Raw genomic sequence first — 12,998 nt, forward strand, 5'->3', positions numbered from 1 at the left:
GTAAAATACGACAGCGGAGAACGACTGAAGCTCTACATAAAACAAGAATGGGAAAGAATTCCACTTTCAAAGCTTCAACAATTAGTTTCCTCAGTTCCCAAACATTTATTGAGTGTTGTTAAAAGAAAAGGTGATGTAACACCGTGGTGAACATGCCCTTTCCCAACTACTTTGGCACGTGTTGCAGCCATAACATTTTAAGTTAATTATTTGCAAAAAGAAATACAGTTTATGAGTTTGAACATCAAATATCTTATCTTTGTAGTGCATTCAACTGAATATGGGTTGAAAAGGATTTGCAAATCATTGTATTCCGTTTATATTTACATCAAACACAATTTCCCAAGTCAAATGGAAACGGGTTTGTATTATGTGCTGTCATCTGTGTCAGCCTACAAGAATTAATTAGATAGATAGATAGATGGAGATGGATAGATAGATGGATGGGTCTTTATTATCATTGCACAAGTACAACGGAAATTTGTTTTCAGCACAAACCCGTTCAAGATTAGACAAACAAACAGTGTACAGGGTTACAGAACAAGAATGCTGATGGGTCGCCACAAGGCGCCCCGTAAAAGATGGGGAAAAGGTAGAATGTTGGGTAAGGATGGATAAAAAAATTCAATCGAGACTGGGCTCCTACTGGGGCCCAGTCTGGAGTGGGAAAAGAAAACCTCCATAGCAAAGCACATATACATATTACAACATACATTTCGAGGTATCTAGCAACAGAGGAAAGGGAGTGCGGGGTCGTGGTGGTAGGCCGCAGCTCTCAGGCGCTGACCATCCTTTCATCACCCCTATGGGATTTGCGTCGAGGACGATTGGTTTGGGGGAGGGGGGGGGTGTATGTGTGGCGTATATTTTTCCACTTATAACTAGAGAAAACATGTTGCAACAAATTGTGTATGATTTTTATGCTTTACCACAACTGCAATTATCGTCCGAGGAACCATTATAAAATAGCTACCAAAAAATTAGAAGTTATTCCAAATACATGAGAAGTTTCTTCACGGAACACTTACTTCCAAATGGGACCCATTACCTCCCTGCTTGGCACTCAGCATCAAGGGTTGGAAATGGGGGTTAAATCACCAATAATGAGTCCCGGGCGTGGCCACCGCTGCTGCTCGCTGCTCCCTTCAACTCCCAGGGGGTGATCAAGGGTGATGGGTCAAACGCAGAGAATAATTTCGCCACACTTAGTGTGTGTGTAACAATCATTGGTACTTTAAGTACTTATTTTGATGACTACTTTTTACTTTTACTTGATTCATATTATTCTAAAGTAATGGCACAATTGATGGGTACTCTACCCTTCTCTGGTGGAAAACCACTGTTTTATAGCTTTGTCCCATGAGAGGATATAATAAATTGGTTGTTAAATTGTGAGCTTACTCTTGTGAGATACCGTGTACGTTGAGCACAGCCCGGTGGAAAATGAACAGAAATTATGTTCTCCATGTATCTGAAGTTTGTGCGGAGATTAAATACATCTGCATTCCAGCCACTTGGGTACTTTTTAAAGTGAATTTCTCTACTTCCCTGCCCTGACATACTCATACTTCTCAATGCGAAAGAACATAGTGGAGTGTAATTATTTTCTTAGAAACTTGTGTTTGTTTTTCTCAGAGCCTCGGGCAGTCTTGGCTTCACCTTTTTTTTGTGCTTCTGTTTATACAAAACAATGAATGTTTAAGGGCTGTTGGACTATATTTCTTTGGGGGATATTTAAAATTTAATTGAGGGACAACACATTTTGTTATCGAGGGGGACATTTTAATTGATATTAACTGGTTTTGAGTTTTCTAATCACTGTGTGGGTCCAAAGCTAACACTCCAATGAATAAAGTTGAAATAATTCTGACAATATACAGCCCTGGTCAAAAGTTTACATACACTTGTAAAGAACATAATGTCATGGCTGTCTTAATTTTCCAAATATTTCTACAACTCTATGGTTTGTGATAGATTGAATGGTCACAAAAAACATTCATGAAGTTTGGTTCTTTTATTAATTTATCATGGGTCTACTGAAAATGTGACCAAATCTGCTGGGTCAAAAGTATACATACAGCAATGTTCATATTTGGTTACATGTCTCTTGGCAAGTTTCACTGTTATAAGGCGCTTTTGGTAGCCATCCATAAGCTTTTGGTTGAGTTTTTGACCACTCCTCTTGACAAAATTGATGCAGTTCAGCTAAATTGGTTGGTTTTCTGACATGGACTTGTTTCTTCAGCATTGTCTACAAGTTGAAGTCAGGACTTTGGGAAGGCCATTCTAAAACCTTCATTCCAGCCTGATTTAGCCATTCCTTTACCACTTTTGACGTGTGTTTGGGGTCATTGTATTGTTGGAACACCCAACTGCTCCCAAGACCCAACCTCCGGGCTGATGATTTTAGATTGACTGACATTTTAGTTCAACTGACATCAAATATACAAAGATGAGACCTTCCGGAGGAAATTTATGTGGTCAGGTGAAACAAAAATTGAGCTGTTTGGCCACAATACTTGGCAATGTTTGGAGGAGAAAAGGTGACGGCTTTAATCCCAGGAACACCACCCTACCGTCAAGCATGGTGGTGGTAGCATTATGCTCTGGGCCTGTTTTTATGCCAATGGAACTGGTGTTTTACAGAGAGTAAATGGGACAATGAAAAAGGAGGATTACCTCCAAATTCTTCAGCCCGTAGGTTGGGTCTTGGGCGCAGTTGGGTGTTCCATCAGGACAATGGTGTGGTGAAATTATTCTCTGCATTTGACCCATCACCCTTGTTCACCCCCATGGAGTTGAGGGGAGCAGTGAGCAGCAGCGGTGGCCGTGCCCGGGAATCATTTTTGGTGATTTAGCCCCCAATTCCAACTCTTGATGCTGAGTGCCAAGCAGGGGGGTAATGGGTCCCATTTGTAAGTGTTCCGTGAAAAAAACTTCTCATGTATTTTGAGTAACTTCTCATTTTTTAGTAGCTATTTTATAATGGTTCTTGGATGACAATTGCAGTTGTGTGTAAAGCCTAAAAATCATATACAATTTGTTGCAACATGTTTTCTCTAGGAAAAATATACGCCACACATTGAACAACCCCCCCCCCCCCCCTGTCTTGTTCCCTGAGTGCTGTGTTCTCCTTCAGCTGCGGCTGATTGGCATCTGGCCACACCCGTTGCCAATCAGCCGGCTCCTATTTGTACCTCCTTTGTCTTGTGTCAGTTGCTGGATCATTGTATAGTCATTTGTATTGTCGTTGCCTCATGTCACTCTTGTGTCTTTGCTACCTGTCTTGTCTGGCATCATTTCAGCTATTACCTGTCGTGCTACATCTTGTCCTGGTCGTCGTAGCGGTAAGCTGTTTTTGTTAGCCATAGCTATTTCCAGTTTTTCTGTTTGTTATCCTCGAGCTTCCATGCTAAAGTTCCTTTTTGTTTGTTATCCGCCCATGTGCGCGCTTTTGGTTTGAACCCTTTGTTTGGTTTTGTCATAGTACTTATATTAAAATCATGTTTGCTCACTCCATGCCTGCCTCCATCTCTGTATCTTGGGGTCCGTCACCAAATACCCCTGACAATTACCTCCAAACTCTTCAGGACAACCTATAATTATCAGCCCGGAGGTTGGGTCTTGGGCGCAATGACCCCAAACACACGTCAAAAGTGGTAAAAAAAAAAGGCTAAATCAAGCTACAATGAAGGTTTTAGAATGGCCTTCACAAAGTCCTGACTTAAATGTGTGGACAATGCTGAAGAAACAACATCCATGTCAGAAAACCAACAAATTTAGCAAAACTGCACCAATTTTGTCAAGAGGAGTGGTCAAAAATGTAATCAGTAGCTTGTGGATGGCTACCAAAAGTGCCTTATTGCAGTGAAACTTGCCAAGGGACATGTCACCAAATATTAACATTGCTGTATGTATACTTTTGACCCAGCAGATTTGCTCATATTTTCAGTAGACCCCATAATACATTCATTAAAGAACCAAACTTAATGAATGTTTTTTGTGATCAACAAGTACGTGCTCCAATCACCCAATCACAAACAAAATAAGAGTTGTAGAAATGATTGGAAACTCAAGACAGCCATGACATTATGTTCTTTTCAAGTGTATGTAAACTTTTGACCGCAAAAGTATGTCCATTTCTCCCTCAATCCATCTGCAGCTGCTGACCTGTGAGCCCCTCTGACTCTCAGGCCCGACCCGCGGGCAACAACTCACCGATCTCGCAGCTCTCTCCAGTGAAGCCCTGTGGGCAGTAGCAGCTATAGCCGTCACCCTCCTGCAGGCAGCTCCCTCCGTGGAGACACGGGTTGGTCTGGCACGGGTTATTCTCCACTGCCAAGAGAGAGCGAGACAACCATGTGAGTGCATAATTCATTTCCGACAGAGAAATCGCATTACGAGGGCGGCGGGGAATGTTGACAAACTACGACGAGAAACGAAGCGGAATCACACTGACGTCCTCCAGCGAGTTCCAGAAGAGGAAGGCCGTGTCGCCCTGCTTTCCGACAGCTGATAGATTAGCCCTTGTTGCGCGTGTCATGCCACTGTTTATCATGACCCCGCCTATGTCACATTCCACATTCCAAGGCACTTATAAAGGAGCTGATCATTGCACATACATTTATTGCTACTGTGTGGGCGAGGTAATAAACATAATTTATGGAGCTAACCCCAGGCATCTGCATGGGGAAGCCTTTTGTGGAAAGATTACATTGTAATTATTGCACTTAAATTTGAGGAACGCTGGAGGCATGCGGCGATAAAAGCAGGGAAATGTGCTTGTACACCCATGTCCGACACCTCCAGAAAACCATTTGAAATCCAAATAAAAATGTCCAGGTAGAAACATGCCAGTATTTACAAAACCCAAAACCAGTGAAGTTTGCACGCTGTAAATCGTAAATAAAAACAGAATTCAATGATTTGCAAGTCCTTTTCAACTTCCGTATTTCCTTGAATTGATGCCGGGGGCACTAATTGATTTAAAACCTCTTCTCACTCCTGCACTTACCAAAGGCATGCGGTAAAAGTAAGCATGCGCTAATTATTTTAAAACTTCTTCTCACTCCGGCACTTACCAAAGGTATGCAGCAAAAATTTGAGTGTGATGTAAGCTTGGACTTTAAATCCTACTGAATAGCTCTTAATCTTCTTCCCTTTATGCGATTTCAAATTGCCGGTATTGAAATCAGCCTCCTCCATTTTGAAATTGGTGACAGGGGAAGTGTCACTCGTTACGTCACGAGTTTGACCAGGCGGTAATACTAAGCATGCGCTAATTGTTTTGGGAAGAGAGTTTCACCCGGCAGTAATTCAAGGCAGGCGCATACTATATCCCCTGCGGCAATTCAAGGAAATACGGTATATTCTATTGCAAATTGTAACTCATTTGGAGTTTGATGCCTGCAACATGTTTCAAAAAAAGCCAGTGCAACTGGCAAAAAAGACTGAAAAAGTTGAGGAATGCTCATCAAACACTTATTTAGAACATCCCACTGTCGCGTCGGGGTCGCATCTTTATGCACGGTTGTTCTCCCGAGATGCAGACGGACGACTCCGGAAGAAAGCGTGAGGTAGGAGATGATTTATTTATCAAAAATCATAGATGAGTTTCAAAATACAGGAAACAAACAAAAGGGAGATGCGTGCCGATCACAAGCGGAAGCTAAGACAAAAAACTAGAAATCAACCTACGTGAATGTTGTGTACAGCAAACGATGAGGCCAGACCAAGTGTGGTGAGCAAAGTGAATAAATAGCTCTCTGATTAGTGGTCGACAGCAGGTGAGCGTGCTGACCACTAACCAGAGGCAGGTGAACCCTATTAATCCCCATGGAAACTAAAACAAACCCAGAGGTGCACAAAACAGGAACTAAAGGAGTCCAAACCTAAACCGAACATAACTAAACAAAACATGATCCGGCCACGGATCATGACACCCACAGGTAAGCATGCTAATTGGGAACAGGCGGCTGCCATGATTGGGTATAAAAGCAGCTTCCATGAAATGTTCAGTCATTCAGAAAAACAAGGATGGGGCGAGGCTCACAACTTTGTGAACAAATTGTCGAACAGTTTAATAACATTTCTCAACCAGATTTTGCAAAGAATTTAGGGATTTCACCATCTACAATCCGTAAAATCGTCAAAAGGTTCAGTAATCTGGAGAAACCAACATTGATTGCCCGTGGCCTTCGACCCCTCAGGAGGTACTGCATCAAAAACCGACACAAGTGTGTAAAGGACATCACCACATGGACTACAGTACATCGCTACATCTGTAAGTGCAAGTTAAAACTCTACTATGCAAAGTGAAAGCCATTTATCAACAACACCCAGAAACACCTCTGACTTCGCTGGGCCAGAGCTCATCAAAGATGGACTGCTGCAAAGTGTAAAAGTGTTCTGTGGTCTGACGAGTTCATATTTCAAATTGTTTTTTGGAAACTGTGAACGTCGTGTCCTCCAAACCACAAAAGAAAACAATCATCCGGATCGTCATGGGCGCAAAGTTCAAAAGCCAGCTTCTGTGATGGTATGGGGGTGTATTAATGCCCAAAGCATGTGTAACTTACACATCTGTGAAGGCACCATTAATGCTGAAATGTACATGCCGGTTTTGAGCAACATATGTTGCCATCCAAGCAATGTCTTTTTCATGGACGCCCCTGCTTATTTCAGCAAGACAATGCCAAGCCACTTGTTACAACAGTGTGGATTCATAGTAAAAGAGTGCGGGTACTAGACTGGCTTGCCTGTAGTCCAGACCTGTCTCCCATTGAAAATGTGTGGTGCATTATGAAGCTAAAAATACCACAACGGAGACCCCGGACTGTTGAACAACTTAAGCTGTACATCAAGCAAGAATGGGAAAAAATTCCACCTGAAAAGCTTAAAAAAATTGGTCTCCTCAGTTCCCAAACATTTACTGAGTATTGTTAAAAGGAAAGGCCATGTGACACAGTGGTAAAAATTCCCCTGTGACAACTTTTTTGCAATGTGTTGCTCCTGTTAAATTTTTAGTTAATGATTATTTGAACAAAAAAAATATGTTTCTCAGTTCGAACATTAAGTATCTTGTCTTTCCAGTCTATTCAATTGAATATAAGTTGAAAAGGATTTACAAATCATTGTCTTCTGTTTTTATTTACGATTTACAAAACGTGCCAACTTCATTGGTTTTGGGGTTTGTAGATCCTCAAAATATACCATAATTTCCCATCTATAATCCGCCTTTTTTCTGCCGCGGTTTGGACCCTGCAGTTTTTACAAAGCTCCTACTAATTAATGGATTTTTCCGGGTTCACGAGCTGCACTTTGTCTCAACAGACCAATGGACCCAAGTGGACCAATGAAATTGATCAGAAATAATCAAACCACTCACACAGACATTCAGTCAGCCATTTAGTGCATTATGCACTCACTCTCACCATAGAGAAGCAACAACGAACTAAATGCACACAAAACCATCCCATAGCCCAGAGCGATCAAAAAGGAAAACAGAACCAACAGCAACGGGCCCCTGAAGGCCGGGTTTTTGCACGCCAAAAGAAGAAGGCATCCTTTGTAACTGAGCAACTGTGTGGAAAAAGTTCCCTTAGGATCAATAATGTTTGTGTAAGTCTAAGTCTAAGGAAGTCGGGAGTACTACTACAAAATAAAATAAAGTCGCCACACGTTGAAAATGAGAGGGGTTTTTTTTAAGAGAAAATGAATTAAAGTAATATAAGAATAAATATATATATAGTGTTATATAATTGGAAGGGTTTGAATCTTTTTATAGGTGTTAAGTAGAGGCAACACAGACTTCAGCGTAGATTTACGTGGCCTTTGTTTTTTAACTCACGTAAACAACTTACGTAACGTAGGTAACATGTAAGCCAATGTGTCACAGCGCACAGGTCAATTCCGGTCCCACAACAATCGCTATTTCTTCGGGGAATCAAATAATATATATATATATATATATATATATATATATATATATATATATATATATATACATCCATTTTCTACCGTTTATCCCTTTTGGAGTCGTTGGGGGTGCTGGAGCCTATCTCATCTACAATTGGGCGGAAGGCGGCGTACACCCTGGACAAGTCGCCACCTCATCACAGGGCTAACACTGATAGACAGAAAACATTCACACTCACATTCACACACTAGGACCCATTTAGTGTTGCCAATCAACCTATCCCCAGGTGCATATCTTTGGAGGTGGGAGGAAGCCGGACTAACCGGTGAAACCCACGCAGTCACAGGGAGAACATGCAAACTCCACACAGAAAGATCCTGAACGCGGAATCGAACCCAGGATCTTCTTATTGTGAGGCAGACGCACTAATCCCTGCACACCGTGCTGCTATATATTTATATATACATATATATCTATATATATATATAGATATATATACAGTGGGGCAAAAAGATATCTAGTCAGCCACCGATTGTGCAAGTTCTCCCACTTAAAATGATGACAGAGGTCTGTAATTTTCACTTCAACTGTGAGACAGAATGTGAAAAAAAAAAATCAGGAATTCATATTGTAGGAATTCTAAAGAATTTATTTGTAAATTATGGTGGAAAATAAGTATTTGGTCCACCATACAAAGCTCTCACTGATAGAAGGAGGTTTTGGCTCAAAATCTCACGATACCTGGGCCCATTCATTCTTTTCTTAACACGGATCAATCGTCCTGTCCCCTTAGCAAAAAAACAGCCCCAAAGCATGATGTTTCCACCCCCATGCTTCACAGTAGGTATGGTGTTCTTGGGATGCAACTCAGTATTCTTCTTCCTCCAAACACGACAAGATGAGTTTATACCAAAATGGATACATGGATGATACAGCAGAGGATTGGGAGAATTTCATGTGGTCAGATGAAACCAAAATAGAACTTTTTGGTATAAACTAAACTTGTCGTGTTTGGAGGAAGAAGAATACTGAGTTGCATCCCAAGAACACCATACCTACTGTGAAGCATGGGGGTGGAAACATCATGCTTTGGGGCTGTTTTTCTGCAAAGGGGACAGGACGATTGATCCGTGTTAAGGAAAGAATGAATGGGGCCAGGTATCGGGAGATTTGGGGCCAAAACCTCCTTCCATCAGTGATTGCTTTGAATGGTTGACCAAATACTTATTTTCCACCATAATTTACAAATAAATTCTTTAAAGTTCCTACAATGTGAATTCCTGGATTTTTTTTTTTCACATTCTGTCTCTCACAGTTGAAGTGTACCTATGATGAAAGTTACAGACCTCTGTCATCATTTTAAGTGGGAGAACTTGCACAATCGGGGACTGACTAAATACTTTTTTGCCCCACTGTATAAAGTGTATATATATATATATATATATATATATATATATATATATATATATATATATATATATATATATATATATATATATATATATATAATAAAGGCCAAAGTTTTGGACACACCTTCTCATTCAATGGTTTTTCTCTACTTTCATGACTATTGATATTGTAGATTGTCACTGAAGGCATTAAAACTATGAATGAACACATGTGGAGTTATGTACTTAACAAAAAAAAAAGGTAAAACAACTGAAAACATGTTTTGTATTGTAGTTCTTTCAAAATAGCCACCCTTTGCTCTGATTACTTTTTCGCACACTCTTGGCATTCTCTCCATGAGCTTCAAGAGGTAGTCACGAACTCTAGTATTTGGCACTCTACTAGATGTCACGGTTTACCGCATTGGGACCATGACTTTGGTCCTACCTTGTTCACCAGTACTTTTGCTTGTTGATGTCTGAAGAATGACAGAAATACAATTACACACACACACACACATACACATACACAGACACACACACACATTCTGGAATTTGTTGTATTCTTAAGACCTCTGAAAAATGCATACCTCTTTAGGTCCACCATCATGTTGATATGATTTCACTACCAGGGGTGAGAAATAGATCTCTATTTTTTGTTTTTTGTAATGTGCTTACGAGTCACTGACCACAGATGGCTCCTCTGCTGCACTTTGGGCAACCCAGCAGTAGAAACTAACTGTTAATGACCACTATAGTCTTAGTACCGTTGTGTATTTGATCATCCTACGGTCACATATGGGATGCGGGTTGTCTTACATCAGCGCCGGAAGTCATAAAATCTGCTGCTCACCTGGCGGGTTTTTTCGGGGATGAATAGGAAAGTCCTTCATTACTTACCGTCTTCTTTTATCATATATTGCTGCCTTTGCACCTGTCAATGTTTACTTTTGAATGAACATTAAATCAACAAAAAAATCCTGACTTTGGAGCAATGTTCACGGGCAGCATAGCTCGGTTGGTAGAGTGGCCGTGCCAGCAACTTGAGGGTTGCAGGTTCGATTACCGCTTCCGCCATCCTAGTCACTGCCGTTGTGTCCTTGGGCAAGACACTTTACCCACCTGCTCCCAGTGCCACCCACACTGGTTTAAATGTAACTTAGATATTGGGTTTCACTATGTAAAGCGCTTTGAGTCACTAGAGAAAAGCGCTATATAAATATAATTCACTTCACTCTAGTATTTTGCTCTCTATTAGATGCATTGGTTTTCCGCATTGGGACCATGATTTTGGTCTTAACTTGTTTTGCTTGTTGATGTCTCAAGAATGCTAGAAATACAACACACACACACACACACACACACACACCCACCCACACACACACACACACACACACTTGTATTTGTTATCGTCTTGAGAGCTCTGAAAAATGCCTACCTCTTTAGGACCACCATCATTTGGTATGATTTCACCACCAGGGGTTCAAATGAGATCTCAATTTTTTAAATTTTTTTTTTATGTGCTTAAGGCGGTTGACAAACGAGTCACGGACCACAGATGGCCCATGTGCTGCACTTTGGGCAACCCAGCTGTAGAAACTAACGGTTATTGACCACAATAGTTCAAGTACTGTAGTGTTCTTGTTCATCCCATGGTGACATTTGGGATGCGGGTTGTCTTATGTCAGCACCAGAAGTTGTAAAATGAGCCATTCCCCTGGGGGGTTTTTTGGGGGGATGAATAGGAAAGTCCTTCTTTAGCTGCCGTCTTCTTCTATCATATATTGCTGCCTTTGCACCGGTCTGTCGCGCCCATGGGCTCATGTTTTGTTCTGATCCTGTTATGTTTTGTTTTTTGGACACTCAGTTCCTGTTTTGCACTTCCTGGTTTGTGTTGCTACCATGACAAGTCATTCATTTTCACCTGGCCCTCATGTCACGCCCCTGTCCTCAGCCCTCATACCTGTTTGTAATGATCATAGTTATTATTTAAACAACAGTTTCCAGGTAGTCGGCCTGGCAATTTACCCCCATATTCCTCTTTTGCTTCATGCCATGCTATGCTGTTTGATCATTCATTCTGTCCATGCCAAGTAAATTTTTATTATTTATGCCACAGTGCAAGTTTTTGTTATTCATGCCACAATCCAGTGTTTGTTTCATGTTTGTAGTTCGTAGCCTTTGTGCTAGTCTTTTGTTTTTTCATAGCCAAGTGTTTGTACCTCCTTGTGGGTGCCGTTTGTTTGCCTTTTTTTTGAGTTATAGTGTTAAAAATAAATATGTACCTTCATTCCCGTCTCGCTCGTGCCAATTTCCCTTTGCGTTGGGAAAACAAACTATCTCCAAGTCATAGTCCAAGTCGTGACACTGTCAATGTTTACTTTTGTATGCACATAAATCAACAAAAAAAAAAACCCTGACTTTGTAGCAATGTTCACGTACTCTAGTATTTGCCGCTCTATTAGATGCAATTAGATGCAATGGTTTTCCTCATTGGGACCATGATTTCGGTCCTAACTTGTTTTGCTTGTTGATGTCTTAAGAACGCTAGAAATACAAGAACACACACACACACACGCACGCACGCAGGCATGCAAACACACACACACACACACACACACACACACACACACACACACACACACACACACACACACACACACACACACACAGTTAATTGTCAGTTACATGTCGTCCAAATGACGTATGAGTGCATGCATGTACACAACAGAGTGCGGCTAGCCTGAAAGCGTTTGTGTGTGTGTGTGTGTGTGTGTGTGTGAGTTGGCGCGCTCACAAACACACACACACACACACACACACACACACACAATTGGGATGTTTGCGTGCCTGCGCCGAGATGTAACACAAGATTATGTTCAATTTCCTGCAAGACAGGGTGCGAGACTCCGCCGACAGGCCCGGAGCATCCTGTTATAAGTGTGTGCAGAACGTAAGACGCATGCTGAATAATGCAGATCATCATCCATCACTGGAAGGTTAATGACACATGATAGAGGAAGACGTCAATGATCCCATGTGATATTTGCTGAGGTGAGTAAATGTCAGGTGATGCGCGGCGAGGAGGGGAACGGAGTGAAATTCCAGCCCTCAAATGTTTTTGCTGCCAGGAACATTTCAGCCCTTCATCCCTCAAATTAGCGAGCTGAGCGCAGGCGCATACAAATCACGGGATCTGTTCTCACCCGTGCACACGAAGCCTCCGTGGTCTGACGTGCAGAAATGTTGCATTGTCGGAGTTTAGTGACATCAAAAGGCTTTTAATGTCTCTGGCTTTCTAATTCCGCTCTTTGGAGTTGTTGCAGAGGAGATTAAAAATGCATGCGGGTGACTGAACGCCAGCCGAATTAAACTGTTTTCCTAAAAGGGCAACTTTATTGATGTGAAATGCGCATGAATTAAAAAAAAAAACAAAAAAATATTTAGGTCGGGAGTTCTCCTACAACTTGCCCGCAGTTATCTGCACTGCAGTGCTGTTAAAGATAAGTGGACTCCAGTAAATCTCTGCATACTTGTGTGGTACAGTAGATCTCCACAACACTTTTAATCATAGCTCAGGTGGACTTGTATCTGCTTCTGCTCATTTTTTTATTTTTTTTCCGGAGCTTTACGCATTAATCCAACAGTGTATACTGCAGGCTTTACTTGACAGCACGGCACATCAGGGAGTG

At 41.5% G+C, this 12,998-nt stretch overlaps 1 protein-coding gene across 1 annotated transcript in view; it reads right to left on the reverse strand.

The window, feature by feature from the left end:
* Window positions 1–12,998, reverse strand: part of ncanb (neurocan b) — a 470,747-nt gene that overhangs the window by 149,512 nt on the left and 308,237 nt on the right. Inside the window, 1 exon segment of the mRNA XM_061888041.1 lies at window positions 4,219–4,335. Within this exon segment, the coding sequence (XP_061744025.1) occupies window positions 4,219–4,335 (117 nt within the window).

The sequence above is a fragment of the Nerophis ophidion genome, linkage group LG26 (genome assembly GCF_033978795.1).
Source record: "Nerophis ophidion isolate RoL-2023_Sa linkage group LG26, RoL_Noph_v1.0, whole genome shotgun sequence".
In the NCBI taxonomy this organism is placed as follows: Eukaryota; Metazoa; Chordata; class Actinopteri; order Syngnathiformes; family Syngnathidae; genus Nerophis; species Nerophis ophidion.